Genomic DNA, 19,510 nt, shown 5'->3' with positions numbered 1-19,510 from the left:
TACATTGTCATTTTTGTAGATACACTAATATTGGTGTACAGCTACTGATCTGTAAAGAGCTGCCAAGTGTTTTGTGGAGCCCTTGGGCATCATCTCAATGAACAATGAATTCCTTATGAATTTATATTTCTTCTAAATGAGATGCCAATTATTTTTATCAACATCTTCCATTCTTCTGTAAGTGAGAACAAAGTAATGATCAGACGTCCCTAATATGCAATCAAGCAGAATGTCAACATTACTTTGCGCTGGCATCCACAAGTGATAATTATGTAAACAAAAAGGCACTTCGTTCATTTGGGGATTATTACAAAAAAGATGGAAAAGGAAACAAAAGAGTACAAACTGCACCTGTGGGAAAAAAAAGAAGAGCAGCTCAGGAACAACACTTTAAAATGTCACCTTGTCTGCTGGGCATGAGATTGCTTTAGCAGAAATGATGGTCATGATGCTTTAAATGTTTCCATGTTTGCACATCTGAACATGGAAATGAAGAGGGGGCTCAAAGAGGAGGGGGGATGGGAGGGGTGGAGGAGATAGAGAGCAGCATGAGGCTTATTGGGGCCAACAGAGGGCATTGTTATCTGTAATATCCATTCAAATGTGCCGTATCAGATGCAGCGAGTGCAGCGCTGCTCAGGGATGGAAATTAGTCTTGTTCCTCACTCAGCCCTGGTCACGCCAAGGGCAAATACAGACAAATGAATTTACTCAGACAATACATATGGAGTGCTGGCGATGCAGAGGGATGTATGAGCGGCAGAAACAGTGGAGAGGTGTGAAGCAGAAAGGCCCATGCCTCAGTACGCACTCACTTTCTTTTCTTACAATAATAAACAACTGTCAGCATAATATTTGCAGGCAGCTTCAGGGTGACTTTCACATTTCATTTAAACTTAATGTACAGTTCTGAAGCATTTTACATTTAGCCCAAAGCTGCCATGGTTACTGCTACTGCTTCAAAATGTACAATGTTTTCATAATATAAGTGGGACCATTAACAAGTAAGCCTCAAGTGACAGGGCAGTGTCCAGGGGGTGGCCTGAGGTGACATGCCCCATATATGATAAAGTGATAAATGGACTGTGTTTATATAGCGTCACTGGTCGTACATGTCACATTCACCCATTCATACACTGATGGCAGAGGCTGCTATATAAAGAGCCCATCAGTTTTAGCTAATCCCATTCACACACTGGGGGCACAGCCACCAGGGACAGTTTAGGATTAAGTGTCTTGCCCAAGGATACTTCAGCATGTGGATAGCTGGACAAGGGATCAAACCCCCGACCTTTCGATTGAGAGACGACTGGCTCTACCACTGAGCCCCAGTTGCCCCACATATGTGTGTGTTTGGTCACCCCAGGTGCCACCCCCTATTCCTGAACTATGATTGGCTATCTGCCATGTCAGAGGAGGAACTTCAGAGGGAATTACAAAAGCCAAAATTATTGGGCTATGTTGCAAAAGGTTGCTATCAGCTTTTGTGGCATTAGCACATTATAATGTTTGCACCACTGACTGTTTATTATGAATATGGACAACTGGCCTCTTTCTCCTCAAACCCATTCAGAGATCAAAGCCAAAATAACGCCTTGTGGCGGAATAACACTAACATATTGTGTTGGCGGAGCCAAGGCATGTGAAAAACTGATCCATCTGGTGGAGCCGCCAGACTGACATCCCACCCCTTCCACTTACCAAAACATACATTTACATAAATTTAACTGACCAATAAATCATCAAAGCTCCCGCAGGTCAATACAGATTCTTGTGTTGATTTGAAGAAGACGCCTAAGATTATGGAAAGTTCAATGACTCTTGTGTTGGTGTTCTTCATTTTTTACTCCCACTGTTCCTCCCTTTTTTTTTTGCTAATCATGTAAATAACACAGCAGGTACCATATTTGTTACCACTGTGAATCAAAACAGCTTTATGAGAACTCAACATAATGCCTTAAAGAATGACGGTTAAAATGTATTTGAGGTGTTTTTTAATTTTCTGGTTTGAACCATATCTCATCTGTTAAAAATATATATTAAAATGGAGGAGGGCTTTAAGACCTATACTACAACCAGTCTATGGTACAAAGGCATGAAACAGATATTTTCTCCCTCACAGTTGTAATATATACAAATTATATCTTAATGTTAGTCATAAAAGTATAAATAACTGATGGAGACAATTTAATTAAAATGCTTACAGTATTTTCAACTCTTAACCTGAGTTAGGCCTTCACATGTACAATTGTAATTTAACAAACTGCATTCAGTTTTATGAAACTGTAAAGCACTACAGATTAGGGATGTGTTGAAGTGACTGGTTTACTAGTTATTTGAACGGGTCAGAACTCCATTGACATTTCTAGTATAAAGAACAACTTTATTCTAGTTGTTTGAACGGAAACTTAAATTCCAACTATCTGACAAGTCTAAAAGTACGAAAATATTCCTAAAACGATCAGAACTGCTAAGAGATGCTACCTGTCATCTGTGCTTTTCTACATCCAGGTAGTAGAGCATTATAGCATTTGATAACCAGTTACCTCTCCCACATCCCTACTACAGATATGAAGATTCAATTAATTACACATTATATTGTAAATGATAAGCAATATGAATAACCCTGTTTGGGCACCTGTGCAGAAATACTTCATGCCACCTCTAGAGATGATAGGGCCTTCAAAGTCAAGAAAGTCTGGGCACACCCCTGTCAAGTGATGGCAAATCAGTGCAACTTCATTGTTATACCTTAACATTGAAATAAAAGATGCATGTAACTCTTAGATACCTTCCTCGTCGAAACAGGAAGTTAAAGTGACACAAAATCCAGCAAGGGACTTTTTGCCAAAGAAAAATGACAATGAACCTCTGCAACAACTTCCTGATTTCTTATATGAGAAATCTGACATCAACTACACCTCTTTGTATTAGTAATCTATTTGGCCACTGAGTCACTACTAAAGCTAGGAAACCCCATTCTAAAAAAAAGGCATTTTATAAAGGTCTAAAATTATGTTTTGCCCAGAAATAAAACTGAAGAACTGTGTTATTCAGTCATTATGCTAAAAGAGTTCTGCTACAATAAATGTGGAACATGAGTTTACAAAATAAAAATGTCATTTCTCATGTGAACTTGAATCACCTCTTCCTGTGCAGACTTTGTACACTAGTAGACCTCACCCTCCTTCAGTGCGATGGTACAGATAGGAACACAGATAGTGCTATCTTGCTATCCGCCCATGCTATCTCACAGAGAGACACTGTGAGGTGTAGAGGACATAAATCTTCTGTATTTACGACCTGCGCTGTAGTCAGCTATCTGTTAGGATGCCCTCCTCTTCCTCCTGATCTTGTCTGTGTGATGTCTATGTGCCTTTAATACTGTTGTCAGAGCTGCTATAGGCAGATGGTGTTTCTCAATCAGAGTGTTATGTCACAGATTGCAATCAGAAGGAGCTCTGTTATAAAACATATAAACAGTGCAGAAAAGGGTTAAAGAGTTGGATCCTTCATTGTGTGGATTTGTTGTTTACACATGCTCTACTGTGTCATGGTAGTTGCATTTCTGCCCGGTAATAGAGTGAGATTATTAATTTGGGAGTTGCAAATTGTCATCTCACAACAGTCATCTTCTATTACTGGACCTGCAGCGCTAATGTCATTTGACAGCAGATAAAATGTGAAATAAAAAATGTGTTGACGCATCACCCCGACGGGGATGGGATTGAGCCGGCCAGTTGATTCCTTATAAGAAACTCAGCAACAATTGCACAAGACAGGCCTTGTGAGGAACCACTGACCCATCTACGGCTGTGATCCATGTCTGACTGACATCAATACACATTCATCTCTGCCTGTTTCACCTCAGGCTAGCAGGCCACAGGCTACACATTTGGACAGGCAACAGGCATCGCTTTGTCTTCTGCACTTGCTGTATCGCTGACATCAAACACCAGGGGAGGCGATCCGACGGACCTTTGCTTTGTTTGGAATTAGTCACTGTTAAAGGGCCCCAAAATGTCATTGGTAAGTGTATCTTATGTGTGTAAACCCTCCATTACGCAGTCTTTTAAGAATGAGGGGAATACTTCCATATGGAGAAATAGAACAGTCTGTCTTCTGTGTCAGAAACAATAAACAATGCAGTGGTTTGTTGAATACATTGTTAGGCGCTTGACACCTGATGCTTGTAGTTTTATATTACACACGCACACACACCCACACTTATGCTCACACACAAATGTATTGCGTTAAGAGAGCAAACGGCAGACTTATTCAATTGGTGACTCCTGGACTGATTCAGACCCTTCAATGACTTACATCCAGCCCTGGAAGCATTTATAAAAAGTAAAAAAAAGTATTTGAAAAAAGTAGTAATTAAATGAAAGATGTACTTCTTCAACTTACAGATCTAACTTGAGGTAGTAAAGCAGCCTTTCCAAATCCAGTCTGTCGTGGTAGATGGCTGGTCGCAAATGACTCCAGTTCTTCAAGAAGTTGCCACATGTTAAACACAGGCTGTATAAAAAGTGGACACAGTCTCAGTGCCGTCAAAGATTAGTTTCCAAAGTTGAATTTTGAAGCCTTTAGTTGGCAGTCGCTATATTGGAAATGCTGGCTCAACCTAACTTGGTCTCTCAAGCATAATGGGAAAGAGTCGGAGTTGAGGCAAGCCTTTAGCTTCCTTACTAATAGGTACAGTTTGCCCGTCTGTCAGTAAGGTCAGCCATGCCCCTTATCTTGCAAAACTTGTAACCTTAATATCTTAAAAATAATGACTAAGCTGTAAACATGTTTATATTTGCTGTAAAATTGGCCTTTATAGAATATCTATATGCCACTTTTTCAGTGAGCCTCACGTAGACAATTGAGGAACCGTGGTTTTTAGATGCTTCCACTGGATCTTAAATTGCCACAGCTGGAAAGTGTTTGCTAATGGTGAATTCATCTTAGGTTGGTCTGAATAATATTACAGTACAGTAATACTGTACCTGCTCCATATGAATGATTTCATGAGCTTTAGTTGTAGTTTTTGCACCGCATAAATAACGTTTCATGGGTTCATTAATTATGAAGCCAATGACAGTTTGCAGTCCTTCAGCTGATTTCACATTGTAAGCCGTGTTAAAGATGGACCATTCAACAAAAAGTTGCTCTATGTTATCCCATGTGCCTAAGAAATTCCTCCCCTCCATGGTATTTCTGTCAATTTTTTGCACACTTGGTATGTTAAAAAATCTGTTGACCAATTTGATTACAGAACGGTGGACACCAGTTACATACAGTATATAAGTGGAAACGAGGCGTATGTAGTTGAACTTTGAAAAAGACTTTCAGGTTTGGATGTTCAGCTGCATCCTTCTTTGTAGCATTGATTGCAAAAGAAAAGGGGGAATTGCATATATAAAGCATTATCACTTTGTTTTTGTGTGACAGTAAAAATTCCAAGTTTCTAGTGTTTGCATTGTTTGGTTTAAAGAAAAATATTGATCATTTATTGGCTAATTTAGGAAAACGAAATAAAGCGTCATGTTAAATGCCACAAAGCAACAGTGACTTACCTGTCTCGTGAAATTAAAAAGATTCACTGTCAACACATTTAAATGACTACTTCTACACGCCAGACACAAGAAAACTTATTGTCTAGACTTTTTGTACTTCACAAGTTTCTTGAGTTCTTCTCTTTTTATAGAGTAATAAAATAAACCAGATTTAAGATTTAAGATGAGCTAGGATCTTTATTCTGCTGTTTTTATTGTTCCTTTACATCAGCTTCATTAACAATCACAACTAATGTTTTGTTCCACTGGGTAAATCCCCCCATAGGGCCAATCTTAAGCCATCTCCAATTCTCTCTCTTACGACTCTATTCTGTAATAGTGCAACAGCCAACACCTCCTCCCCTTTTCTCTCTAGGCTCTTTTTAATTATAAACTAATCTAGGGAGGTAATCACAGACAGCATGATCACTTACTCATGCATATATGCCATACTATGAAACGCAAGCAGTTTATCACCCCCTGTCTCTCTCTGCTGCCTATTTACTGCCACTGGGAAGCATGCATGCAGCCATAATGCTGTGCCAATTAGCCATAAAGAAGAAACATTAGTGCACAGAGTGGATGCTGGAGACTTAGCTTCCACTCTGTGGTTTATAGTTGGAAGTTGAGTTGTACTGATACAGACAACAGTAGGAGATACCATAAGGGATTCCTCCAGTAAGGCCAAGAATTTGACGTCAAGAAGTGGTGAGTATGCATTTGTTGTATTGCTCTAATCTGATAACTGCCTGTTTTTTAATTAGCTTTTTGTTTTTCTAAAAGACTCATTATCCAAAATAATGTGTAGTTTGGCTTTATTATGATTTATTTCAAGGCTGTGTTAATTACTTGATTCTTATTGTTCAACACTCTATAGCAACAGTGTAATATTTTTTGATAGCACACTCCAAAAAACACACCATTGCTGGGGTTGTAGCTCTGATTGCAGTCTCTGGGGGCCAATATCAGCCCAATGAAGTTTGGTTAATTTGACAGGTTTATTTGTTGTGGGGAAAAGCAAACAATGAAGAGACAACATTAGAGGAAAGTGCAGGAGAGACTCAAGAGCCAAAAAGAAGCACTGAATACATGTGACATTAGAAAACAAAAACAGTGCTAACATAACTTTAAGTAAAAAATTAAGCTAGAATTAAAATCAGAATTATTAACAGGTAAATTAAAAAATCGCTTCATGCTTAACAATCTGTTTTGAGATGATCTTCTGTGAACAGAGAACAACCACTGCCTCCAGCATTAGCTACATTGCCTATGCTAGTTAGGGTTACTAGCTTCAAGCTGGCCTTACAGCAATAATGGCAATCATTTCTGGCAACTAAAAAAAGTAGTAATGATGCTTCACCTGTTTAAACTGCTCTGGTGTTTCAGTCGTACTTGCTATCAATGAGAAAGTGTGGGCATTGGAATTTATATTGGGATTTACAAGTTATATCGTAACGTCTAGTTTTGTAGTCAGAGGTCAAAGCAGGGAAAAATTAGTTGAGAGTTTATTTCTCTGCTGCATGAGACCTTTTTTCAGTCTGCTGCTGAAAGGTGCTTTGTGGTTTTCATTTCATGCAGCCTTTCAACGTTATTGAAGATGTGATTGCGGCTGAGTGGCAGCAGTGCAGGATGGGAGTGGATCCTCAGACTGATGAGCGCTCTAATAGGCCTGTCTAATGTATCATCGACGGATTGACTGCGTCTCGGAGGAGACATTTCAGAGGGATTCCAGCAGATGAATTTCAGAAAGCCTGAGAAAAAAAAGCCGCTGTGGCTGGAAAAGTGGAAAGACGCCCTCTTGTTGCGCAGCCGGGACATGCAGGAGATGAGTCTCTCCAAGAGGAGGAATACAGACGAGCAGTTATACGCTTCACATGATCTCTCTCTCTCTCTCTCTCTCTCTCTCTCTCTCTCTCTCTCTCTCTCTCTCTCTCTCTCTCTCTCTCTCTCTCTCTCTCTCTCTCTCTCTCTCTCACCTCAGCCAATCTGCGCACAGTGACGCTGCGCAAAAGGCTGGATCTAGTCCCGGCTTCATCATCATATTTAACACACCCACCCACATTCACACATGTTACAAGGGGTGCGTTCTCTTATTCCAGAGGTGGCCTGGCCCCTGCGGGAGGATTTTCTGTCTCCTGTTAACTGTGCTTATATCCCTTTCTTTGACTCGCCTCGGGTCGGGTGATTCATCCGGGCTCGATGTGAGATCATTCACGCGCCGCTGATTGCTGAGGTGGACGGGGAAACATTACTTTTCTTGGACTTTCCCCTCTTAAAAAAATACCTGCGAAGCTACACTTCTTGTACATGAAGTCCCAGCTGATCAGCGGCTGCTCTTCCAGCTCAGGATCGAGTTCGAAACGCACCCTCGAACCTTTTGGACACGCGCGTTTTGACGGATTGTTCTCCGCGCGTGTCACAGCTGCCCTGGGATCACTTGTCTGCTGTAGGCTATACTATATGTGTTTTCTGCTGAGATTTCCCGTGGAAGAGGATGTGGCTTGCGCTAAATCACGGCTGGTCTGAGCCCACGCGACCTGCTCTACCTGCACACTTGCGGATGATTTTGCGCTGTTGAAATCTGGACACACGCGCGCTTCAAGGATTCTGATGTTGAAAAAAACAAGGCTGAACACTGAATCCTTTACTCAAGACGGCAAGTGAAGATGGGTCTTACGTTTTTAATGTTTATTTCATTAGATTGGCGTCCAGTCTAGTCAACATCATCAGCGATGTAGTCAGCTTGTTCATCTGCGTGCTCATCATTTGTAGTAAATACTCACATCTGCTCAAAAAGGAGACCATGAAGATGATCCTCCTGCGCAAATTCCGCTTTTTAATCCTCATGGTGTTCCTCATAGCGTGCTCTATGCACATTATGATAGACTTGTTACCCAAGCTGGAGAGGCACGGCAACAGCGGCTGCTCCTGCTCGCACACGCCGAGCGAGGAGCCCCAGAGCTGGGGGAAGCAGCAGCAGCAGCAGCAGCAGCAAGGCTGGCCTAACAAGCACACCCTGCGGATCCTCCAGGACTTCAGCAACGAGCCCAGCTCTAATGTTTCCTCCCACTCCCTGGAGAGGAGCCCGGTCACAGGCGACAAAACACAACAGCAGGGTTTCAAGAGGATGGAGCATCCTGGGCAGCAGCAGCGCGGTGACAAGAAGAGACAGTTCATCCAGGACGCTGCCATGACCAAGAACGTGCCGGTTAAAGGTTCAAGGTTGTCTGCTCTGTATGATCATCCTTTATATAAAAGAGCAGTGCCAGTTTTGACAGACGAGGACACGCTGTTTAACGTCAACACAGACATCAGATTTGACCCCAAAGCTGCAGAGGATCAAGCATGGTAATGTGTTTTACTCAGAAAGTTATTTAAAGCACCACAAAACTTACTTGAATGCAACAAGATATAACTAAAAACAGCTTAATGTTGAATTCTGTGCTATTACATTGACACATAAACCTTTAAATCCTCTGTCTGCTTTCTTTTTACTTCCCTGTCTCAGGAACACTGAAGGCACCCTGGATGAGTTCAGCCCCACAGGTGAGCTGTCAGCCGACTCTTACCCCAACTGGCTCCGCTTCCACATTGGGATTAATCGATACGAGCTGTACTCTAGACATAACCCGGTCATCGATGCGCTTCTCAAGGACCTGGTCACCCAGAGGATCACCAGTGTGGGTGAGTCATACAGAGACAAGGAGGAGGGGAGGTGACTCCATGGCAATAACAGCCAGAAAGAGTGCTTTAGTGTACAGGTGGACTGGCAAAATTACACCTCACAATGAGGACACAAAGCTGAATGGACAGAAAAGGTTGTTTGATCAAATCTGTGCTCATTTTGTGACTTACCGTAATAGTATGAACCCTAATTCGTGGTTATTTATGATTAAGAAACTAGAGAGTTCAAAGTCCTGATAAAGGACATTTTGACAGGCTGCAAATATAAGTTGAATTCATAGATTAAACCTGGACTAGTCTTTCTATCGAGTTCTTAGGAGTCTGTGTGTATTGCACAAAGTTCAAAGTTCATTTTTAAGAGTCTATACTGTGAATGACAGAGGCAGAGCAGTAGTCCAGCACAAAGCATGATGGGAAATGAAGCAGAGATGATGGGTCTTCACTTGGATCAAGATTGTTGCAGAGTGGGTTCACACATACAAGGAATTTCCTTGAGACAGGATAAAAATTAGGAAACTAAGTGAACAGCAGTATTCCTACTGATGAGGAACAGCATAAATTAACCATTAACCAATAAATAAACCAGCGACCCCCTGACTGTCCCCCGAGATGGTTAAACGCTGCCTATGCTGCAGGCAAAAACAAATCGACCACTTAAAAAACGGACATTAGAACAACACAGAAGTACACAAGAGCCAAACAACCATGCTATTATTATACAGTAATTCAACAAAGGCTAGAAGCAGAATACAAGTAATCTTCAGTGTTTAAACGATAGCAGTGAAAGGACTTTTTAGTAAGCAGACGCACAGGTGAGTCTGTGTTTGTGAGTTTCATGCTGGCTTAAATCCTAAGATACGTTATTTAGATGGTCTGCAGAAAATTACCCTACCTGTGTGCACATGTCGTAGTGTTACCTGCTGCTGCTGATGCTTGTTAACCTGTTGTAACCACCTTAGGGGTCATGTGACAACAAAGAAAGCAGAAAACTGATAGAGCATTTTTTTATTTTCAAAGTATCATATAAAAAATAAAAATCATTTTACAATAATGGATGAATATGCAATACTAAATATCAATAGTTTTTGTCTTTTTGAAAGGTATTTTGCGACCTCCCCAACCCCATCCCCGTCAGTGTCTTTAGGACCCTCAGGCATCCCAAACCTCACCACGGAAAAACCTGCCTTGACCCTGACAATTAAGATTTTTAAAAGATATTTAGAATCTAAACAGATGTTGAAGATGTGGGAGACCCCACACATGACAACAAATAATGAAGGATACAGCAGTTCTGTTCTTATAGAGTGTGGAGTGCAAGGATGCATCCAGCACACCACACACAAATAGATTTCATTCACCAGAATTCCTACTATCAAAACTGGAAATCTTACAAAATCTCAAAAATGACTTTAGAGTTAACAAACATAGCAGACGAGAGGATGTGTAATGAGCTGAATATTGCTAGCTGTTTGGCTACTTGGTTCTTTCCATTGTGGCAGCAATTTCTGTCCAACTCTTCTCCTTGTTATTTAAATTGCGGTATGTTTTACAGGCCACAAATCAACAAGTTGGTCCTCCATTTCTGAAGTCCATCCAAGTTTACGCTTCTTGTTTGCTGTTGTCGCCACGGCTGCATTTTCTGTTTCCTTCTTCAGTCAGCCTGCATCCCATTTGGCTATTGTTCTGTTATATGTGACTATCCACAGTGTGTGCCCATTTTCCTCGGGTTCCCCACCACAGTAAGATATCTGATCATAAATATTAAAACTGTTAATCATTAAAAATGTCAGATGATAGTGGCCTTGATCATCTGCTGAGGGAAGTAAAATCAGGGGGAAGTAAGATCACTCATAACGCACCTCACACAACAGGAAAATCTGGCTAAATAATCTTTCGATCGTTAGAAAATCAGGCCTTTGCTGACTTTTGTAGGATTGGAGGAATCAGGCCTCAAATCCCTCCGATATCTTGTTGTGTGTACCCCTCTTTAGATGAACTGATGAAAGATTTTTTATAAGGCTGTTAACAGTTTGAATAGGAAACTTAAACCCAAAGAATTGGTGTTGATGAACTTTTTACAGTTAAGCTTGTTCATCAAAGTTCAGTTAGAGTCAGTGTGCAAGTTTTCTTTGGAGGGAGTCCCTGAAATAGTGAAGTTGTAAGAAGACCAAAATGTGTTGTATAGAAAGTATTGAAAGTGAGTGAAAAAAGCCTAATCTCGAAACACTGAGTGTCAAGCTTAACAGAGCGCCAGAGGGGAATGTGTGCCACTAATGTAACTGGGTCTACCGGTTAACAGTAAGAGGAGGAGCTGCAATGTGATGGACAACTGTGCCCCTCACTGCCACAGGCACGCATGACATAAAAACACACAGAAGTATGCATGAAGCTGGAAGTCGACTTCAGGCTATAGTGGGACAGACACTGCTGTAATAAAACACCACAATCTTCACTCACGTATCCCCACTAGAAGAATACATCAAGCTGGGGAGAACACCTGGTCTCTATGAAAATCACACAGCTACACATCTTAGTTTGATTCCCTTCAAATGCTGTTGTTTGTGTTTCCCTTAACAAGTGCACAGAAAACACAAGTCTTCTGCAGAAAGCATGCAGAGCTTTCCATGCAAGTGCAAGACGATACTTGACAGAGGCGTTAATCCATGCTAGGCCAGTTATATGGAATCTATTTCTCCTTTTTTTTTCTTTTTCAGGGGATTGTCTTTCATTTTGGCTCGGTCCGACTCCTACATTCCAAGAGTGCTTGTCGATTCAAGGTCGCCCATCTTGCGCTCGCTGCTGGAAGTGATTGCAGATTTCAGGTTCATGTGCCAGTAACAGAACTGTTACAGGCCTATAGCAAAGATTAAATACTTATCTTGGAGAGGATTAGCTGCTTATACAACTAGCATCTCTGTCAGGCCACTCAAAGAGGAATTCTTTTTACTTTCTTTTCTCGTTTTCTGCTCCAGATGTTGTCTAGTTTTCTCCCTTTTGCTTTCTGTGTCTCAGGCTGGGTGGATAGAGGAAGCAGTTCTTAGCGTCTCTAGCCAGCTAAATACATAGTGGCTCAGTAATTACAGAGCCTTTACACAGGCCCGGGGCAGAATACCAATAGAAGCCAATAGCAGTTGGTTATTATCTAAACTTAAGCATAGGAGTACTTCAATACATAATACACTACTTCTGTTGAGCAGTCATCATTGATGAAGTTGTAGCATGCAAAAGTGGCAGATATGATGAAGGTTTTTATGGATTTTAATTAAAAGCTTTTACTTTGAAGGGGTGAGTGCGCAGCCCCAAAACTAGAGGAGCTGAAAATGTTTGCATGAAGTCCTGACAAAAACCGTTTGCTCTCTCTCAAATTAATCAATATGTCAAGTTTCCTGTATACAGCTGCTCTGCATGCACGAGTTCTCTATGATTACAGTTAGATTTACACTTATTTAAATTGTCTTCTACACGCAAAACGTCACACAGCAGCAGGTGCAAGCAGACAGAGATTGATTTCTTTTCACGTGTATTTTTTTTCTCAGTAAACGTTTCCCTTGTCCCTGTGATTCCCATTTGTAAAAATAAATGAGAACATTGATTGAGAGGGTTGTTCTTTGGCAAAAGGCCATCAAAACACTGCTTCCGATCGATTAGCTGAGGGGACAACGGGCTCAATGGCTGCCTTGTTCTTCTCTTTTTGCGAATTTCGACGGATTTCTAGCCCTGAAGAGTCCTCGCCGCAGCGCTGAGCCCGGTCCCACGAGTGCCTTTAGACTGCATTATCATGTTCAAAAAGGGAGAAAACATGAAGGATAGGAGGATGAATAGAAACACAAAGAGATAAAGTGAGAGAGAGAGTGAGAGAGAGAGAGGGGATGGACCCTCCAGAGAATACACAGAGAGAATAAACAGCGGAGGCACAGAGTGAGCGTCGGGCGAGCACTGGCTGTCCTTCACCCCCTCACTCTCCCTTCCCATCAAACAAACACTGTGACATCAGCACTCAAAGCACAAGCTCACACACACAAAGACTCACAAAGGCAGACACAAACATGCAGGATCACGTACACAATAGTGCTCTTTAACAACAAGGCAGTGGAAGTTGCAGGTGTGCAATTATCTTGTTCCAATCAGGACGAGGCATTAATGCATTATGCTACGATCCCTATTAACAGAACACAGCCCTGTTTAAATCATACCTTTTTGCTTAACTCAGCAACATACACTGATCAGCCATAACATTATGAGCACTGACAGGTGAAGTGAAGATCATTGATCATCTCTTTACAACAGCACCTGTCAGTGGGTGTGATATCGTGGGCAGCGTATGAACATTTTGTCCTCACAGTTGATGTGATGGAAGCAGGAAAAATGAGCAAGCCTGAGAATGTGAGTGACTTTGACAAGGGCTAAAATTGTGATGGCTAGCGGATTGGAAGGAAAGCCAGTGAACAGCTGAACCGATGAACTGGCAGCAGGTCATGGGCAGAAAAGGCTCACTGATGTGTTTGGTGAGGGAGAGCTGGCTCATGTGGTCCAGTCCAGCAGAAGAGCTACTGGAGCTCAACCTATACTGAAAGGGTTAGGACTGGTTCTAAAAGACAGGTGTCAGAACATACAGTGCATCTTGGTTTGTTTCATAGGGGCCTGTGTAGTCACAGACTGGTCAGGGTGCCCATGCTGACTCTTGTCCACCTCCAAAAAGCACCAGCATTAGGCGACATCAGAACTGGACTGCAGAGCGATGGAAAAGTTGCCCTGGAGGATCAAGACAACAAATTTAAGGGGTTGACTTGGCCTCTAAACTCCCCAGATCTCATTCTAATCAAGCATCTGTGGGTTCTGATAACCAAGCCCAAGGTCAGGGCTGTTTTGACCTGAACTGATCAGAGGGGAGGCCGACACTGTGTCAGGCATAATATTATGGCTGATTGATGTAAACGTATTTGAGGATTTCTCTGATCCTTCTTGTTAACATTACACATCACTTTAATGCCATATTTATGATTTTTGTATGAAATAATGTAACTAGTTGACATTACGTCTCTTCACAGACAGGATTTGAACTACTGCCGTAAAATTATGTTGAAGAAAAGTAATTTTCATCTCAAAAAAGAAAAGAACACAATCCTGTATTCAAAAGTGCAAGACAACCATCTGTCTCCTGAAATGTTGATGTTGCATCTTTATTTTAGCTGGTTGAAAATGGACGTTCTGGGTTCCCCCTGTTTTCAACCATGTTTCAATATTGAAGTCTTAGTTAGTTCTGACTGAGTATACTTTATTTTGGACGCAACAGCTTTTTAAGGTTTCTGTTCACGTTTACACTTGATAAGTTAATTTAGGTCATTTATCGGGAAGAATTATTAAAATGAAATGTGATAGCATGTCAAATATAATAATTTAAAAAAACATTTCTTGTCATATTGTTGTACATTCATATTTGAAGATCGTTGACTGCTGTTAAGAAACAAAATTAAGCATTTAAAAGTACCATGCAGGGCTCTCATGTCTCACGCATTGGGCGTGTACCTTTTTATTTACAGTCTATGGCGTGTACCTGTTCACAAGCTCACACTTTGTATTCCTCACGCCCAATAATTACGAGGACAACGAATACCAATTTGCGCTGTTTTTCCTTCAGAGGGAATTTTCAACGCTACAGCTAATCAAAAAGAAAGACAGGAATATAGCTACCCAACAGCCAATCAAAAAATAGCATCACTGTATCCGGGTAAAACAACGCAACAACATTACGTTCCAAAGAAAAGGATGTACATGCACAATGCAGACTGAAGACGAGGTCTGTCTGCAGATAATATTATGGCTGATTGGTGTAAACGTGTTTGAGGATTTCTCTGATCCTTCTTATTAACATTACACATCACTTTAATGCCATATTTATGATTTTTGTATGAAATAATGAAACTAGTTGACATTACGTCTCTTCACAGACAGGATTTGAACTACTGCCGTAAAATTATGTTGAAGAAAAGTAATTTTCATCTCAAAAAAGAAAAGAAGACAATCCTGTATTCAAAATTGCAAGACAAACATCTGTCTCCTGAAATGTTGATGTTGCAACTTTATTTTAGCTGGTTGAAAATGGACGTTCTGGGTTCCCCCTGTTTTCAACCAAGTTTCAATATTGAAGTCTTAGTTAGTTCTGACTGAGTATACTTTATTTTGGACGCAACAGCTTTTTAAGGTTTCTGTTCACGTTTACACTTGATAAGTTAATTAAGGTCATTTATCGGGAAGAATTATTAAAATGAAATGTGATAGCATGTCAAATATAATAATTTAAAAAAACATTTCTTGTCATATTGTTGTACATTCATATTTGAAGATCGTTGACTGCTGTTAAGAAACAAAATTAAGCATTTAAAAGTACCATGCAGGGCTCTCATGTCTCACGCATTGGGCGTGTACCTTTTTATTTACAGTCTATGGCGTGTACCTGTTCACAAGCTCACACTTTGTATTCCTCACGCCCAATAATTACTAGGACAATGACTACCAATTTGCGCTGTTTTTCCCTTCAGAGGGAGTGTTCAACGCTACAGCTAATCAAAAAGAAAGACAGGAACATAGCTTTCCAACAGCCAATCAAAAAATAGCATCACTGTATCCGGGTAAAACAACGCAACAACATTACGTTCCAAAGAAAAGGATGTACATGCACAATGCAGATTGAAGAAGAGGTCTGTCTGCAGATAATATTATGGCTGATTGGTGTAAACGTGTTTTAGGATTTCTCTGATCCTTCTTGTTAAGATTACACATCACTTAAATGCCATATTTATGATTTTTGTATGAAATAATGAAACTAGTTGACATTACGTCTCTTCACAGACAGGATTTGAACTACTGCCGTAAAATTATGTTGAAGAAAAGTAATTTTCATCTCAAAAAAGAAAAGAAGACAATCCTGTATTCAAAATTGCAAGACAAACATCTGTCTCCTGAAATGTTGATGTTGCAACTTTATTTTAGCTGGTTGAAAATGGACGTTCTGGGTTCCCCCTGTTTTCAACCAAGTTTCAATATTGAAGTCTTAGTTAGTTCTGACTGAGTATACTTTATTTTGGACGCAACAGCTTTTTAAGGTTTCTGTTCACGTTTACACTTGATAAGTTAATTAAGGTCATTTATCGGGAAGAATTATTAAAATGAAATGTGATAGCATGTCAAATATAATAATTTAAAAAAACATTTCTTGTCATATTGTTGTACATTCATATTTGAAGATCGTTGACTGCTGTTAAGAAACAAAATTAAGCATTTAAAAGTACCATGCAGGGCTCTCATGTCTCACGCATTGGGCGTGTACCTTTTTATTTACAGTCTATGGCGTGTACCTGTTCACAAGCTCACACTTTGTATTCCTCACGCCCAATAATTACTAGGACAATGACTACCAATTTGCGCTGTTTTTTCCCTTCAGAGGGAGTGTTCAACGCTACAGCTAATCAAAAAGAAAGACAGGAACATAGCTTTCCAACAGCCAATCAAAAATAGCATCACTGTATCCGGGTAAAACAACGCAACAACATTACGTTCCAAAGAAAAGGATGTACATGCACAATGCAGATTGAAGAAGAGGTCTGTCTGCAGATAATATTATGGCTGATTGGTGTAAACGTGTTTTAGGATTTCTCTGATCCTTCTTGTTAAGATTACACATCACTTAAATGCCATATTTATGATTTTTGTATGAAATAATGAAACTAGTTGACATTACGTCTCTTCACAGACAGGATTTGAACTACTGCCGTAAAATTATGTTGAAGAAAAGTAATTTTCATCTCAAAAAAGAAAAGAAGACAATCCTGTATTCAAAATTGCAAGACAAACATCTGTCTCCTGAAATGTTGATGTTGCAACTTTATTTTAGCTGGTTGAAAATGGACGTTCTGGGTTCCCCCTGTTTTCAACCAAGTTTCAATATTGAAGTCTTAGTTAGTTCTGACTGAGTATACTTTATTTTGGACGCAACAGCTTTTTAAGGTTTCTGTTCACGTTTACACTTGATAAGTTAATTAAGGTCATTTATCGGGAAGAATTATTAAAATGAAATGTGATAGCATGTCAAATATAATAATTTAAAAAAACATTTCTTGTCATATTGTTGTACATTCATATTTGAAGATCGTTGACTGCTGTTAAGAAACAAAATTAAGCATTTAAAAGTACCATGCAGGGCTCTCATGTCTCACGCATTGGGCGTGTACCTTTTTATTTACAGTCTATGGCGTGTACCTGTTCACATGCTCACACTTTGTATTCCTCACGCCCAATAATTACTAGGACAATGACTACCAATTTGCGCTGTTTTTCCTTCAGAGGGAGTGTTCAACGCTACAGCTAATCAAAAAGAAAGACAGAAATATAGCTACCCAACAGCCAATCCCCCCCCCCCCCCCCCCCCCCCCCCACTGCCCAAACCTGAGAGCCCTGTGTTTATGTGTTGCGCAATTTAACTAACTTGCTAATGTGTTTTTTATCTTGTCGATGAGTTGTAGTCTTGAGTTATGTCAGATTTTTTTAACGGCAAACCTGCTTCAGAAGTTAATATGCTAAAGTACAGCCAAAGGGAAATGTAATAGACTGCCTGGTTAAAAGTTAAACACTTAAATTGAAATGTAGTTGTATTTTGTTGTTTCTTAAGTTATTGAAATGAATATTGAACTGTCAGCAGCCTACTTAATCATAAACTACAGTTGTGTTAGTGAATGGTCAGCTAACAACGTTAGATTAGCCCTCTGTTAATGAGACGTAAAATAAACTCTAGAGAGTTAGTTTGTTTCAAAGCATAACAGCTTGTATGCCCATTACTACAGCTCATTTCTTTATGTGTTACAGTAAAATATTTATAGCCTCAGTTAATTATTTGCTAATAGCTGTGTTCCTGTTTTACTTCTACAGCAATGAAGTCTGGAGGCACTCAGCTCAAGCTCATCATGACCTTCCACAACTATGGCCAAGCTCTCTTCAAACCCATGAAGTAAGTTTTCCTGCTCTTCAGCAAAAACACATTTTATATGTTGTATGTGTTTTAAAAATAGTTCCCTCCAGCCCCATTGTTCTTTTGGTTGAACTGCCTTCTCATCTCTGCGCCACTACCTGGCGGGAGTCCACTCTCTTCAAGAAAAAACAATCTCTGGAGTATTGAGTTTAAGGTTGAGTGCCATTTCAGCATAAAACACCAACTATGCAGCTTTCTACTTTGACTGACTTCCTTCTCTCATCCCAACACCCATTCATTCTCCTCACAACATCAATCTCATTTCCTCATTCTCCTCTCTGGCAATATCAAATTGCTTTCATTTCAGCACAACCTTGATATTTGATTGAAGGCCAACATCATTCTGCTGTGTCAGAGGCAGGCGTTGAGTAGGCATTTCACCTCACAGGGCTGTCAGATGACACTGCACGTCTGTTTTAGAGGCCATGTTGGATGTCCTCAGCCCTCGGGCAACACCGGCTGTGCCGTTTTATGACTCTGTCATCTGATCAATTTCTGGTGTTTTCATAATGTCACACCAGCCAGTGTGCTAAATGTCACTGTTTAGTGATTTGTGTGCTACAGCTTTTAGGTACTCATAACCCAATGGAGTCCTTAGCAAATTTGGGACCAGTGACCTTTACAGACTTCTTACTTTCACTTTTATTATTATGGATGACGGCAAAGTGTAAAATGCAATGTAACTTGTCTGTCCCTACTTTTTTGGATATGGAACTTTTTTTTAAAGTTATATTTGTGGAGCTTTGACACCTTTATTTTATAGAGGAGAGGACAGTGGATAGTGTGGGAAACTGGGAGAGAGTGGGGGGAATGACATACGGGAAAGAGGCCGCAGACTGGAGTTGAACCCGGGCCACCTGCTACATGAGCGCAACTTAACCATTAGGCTAAGTCCGCACCCGGTATGGAATTGTTTAGCCATATGCTATCTTGTGACTGCAGTGGTGACACCTCTGTCCTGACTAAAATATGTACCTGATTGATTGCAGTGAAATTGGGTACTTATGTCAGTGCTGTGGAATGATATTTAATTAAAAGAAAGGCCCTAACGATTAACTTATGAAGATTTAAGTACAAGTGAAGGCTAAAGTTATTCCTGTAAGCATGCTAACACATCAAGCTAAGATGGTGAAACTTGATAATAACCCTTAACATAGCGTGCTATCATTATCAGTGTGTTAACATGATGATGTTAGCATTTGGCTTGAATCACCAATTTGTCCAAGTAAAGTTCATTAAAGTACTTTGAGTTTGAGCTACC

At 40.4% G+C, this 19,510-nt stretch overlaps 1 protein-coding gene across 1 annotated transcript in view; it reads left to right on the top strand.

Annotated features, from left to right (window-relative positions):
- The first annotated feature begins 7,582 nt into the window (after positions 1-7,582).
- Positions 7,583-19,510, top strand: part of fam20cb (FAM20C golgi associated secretory pathway kinase b) — a 74,869-nt gene continuing 62,941 nt past the window's right edge. Inside the window, exons 1-3 of the mRNA XM_034707285.1 lie at positions 7,583-8,891; positions 9,052-9,227; positions 18,150-18,228. Of these exons, the coding sequence (XP_034563176.1) occupies positions 8,347-8,891; positions 9,052-9,227; positions 18,150-18,228 (800 nt within the window). The 5' untranslated portion in view covers positions 7,583-8,346. The remainder of the gene's footprint in view (positions 8,892-9,051; positions 9,228-18,149; positions 18,229-19,510) is intronic.

Source organism: Notolabrus celidotus, chromosome 18 (assembly GCF_009762535.1).
Source record: "Notolabrus celidotus isolate fNotCel1 chromosome 18, fNotCel1.pri, whole genome shotgun sequence".
Lineage (NCBI taxonomy): Eukaryota > Metazoa > Chordata > Actinopteri > Labriformes > Labridae > Notolabrus > Notolabrus celidotus.
Note: the sequence above shows the minus strand (reverse complement) of the source record. Positions and strands in the feature narration are given on the sequence as shown.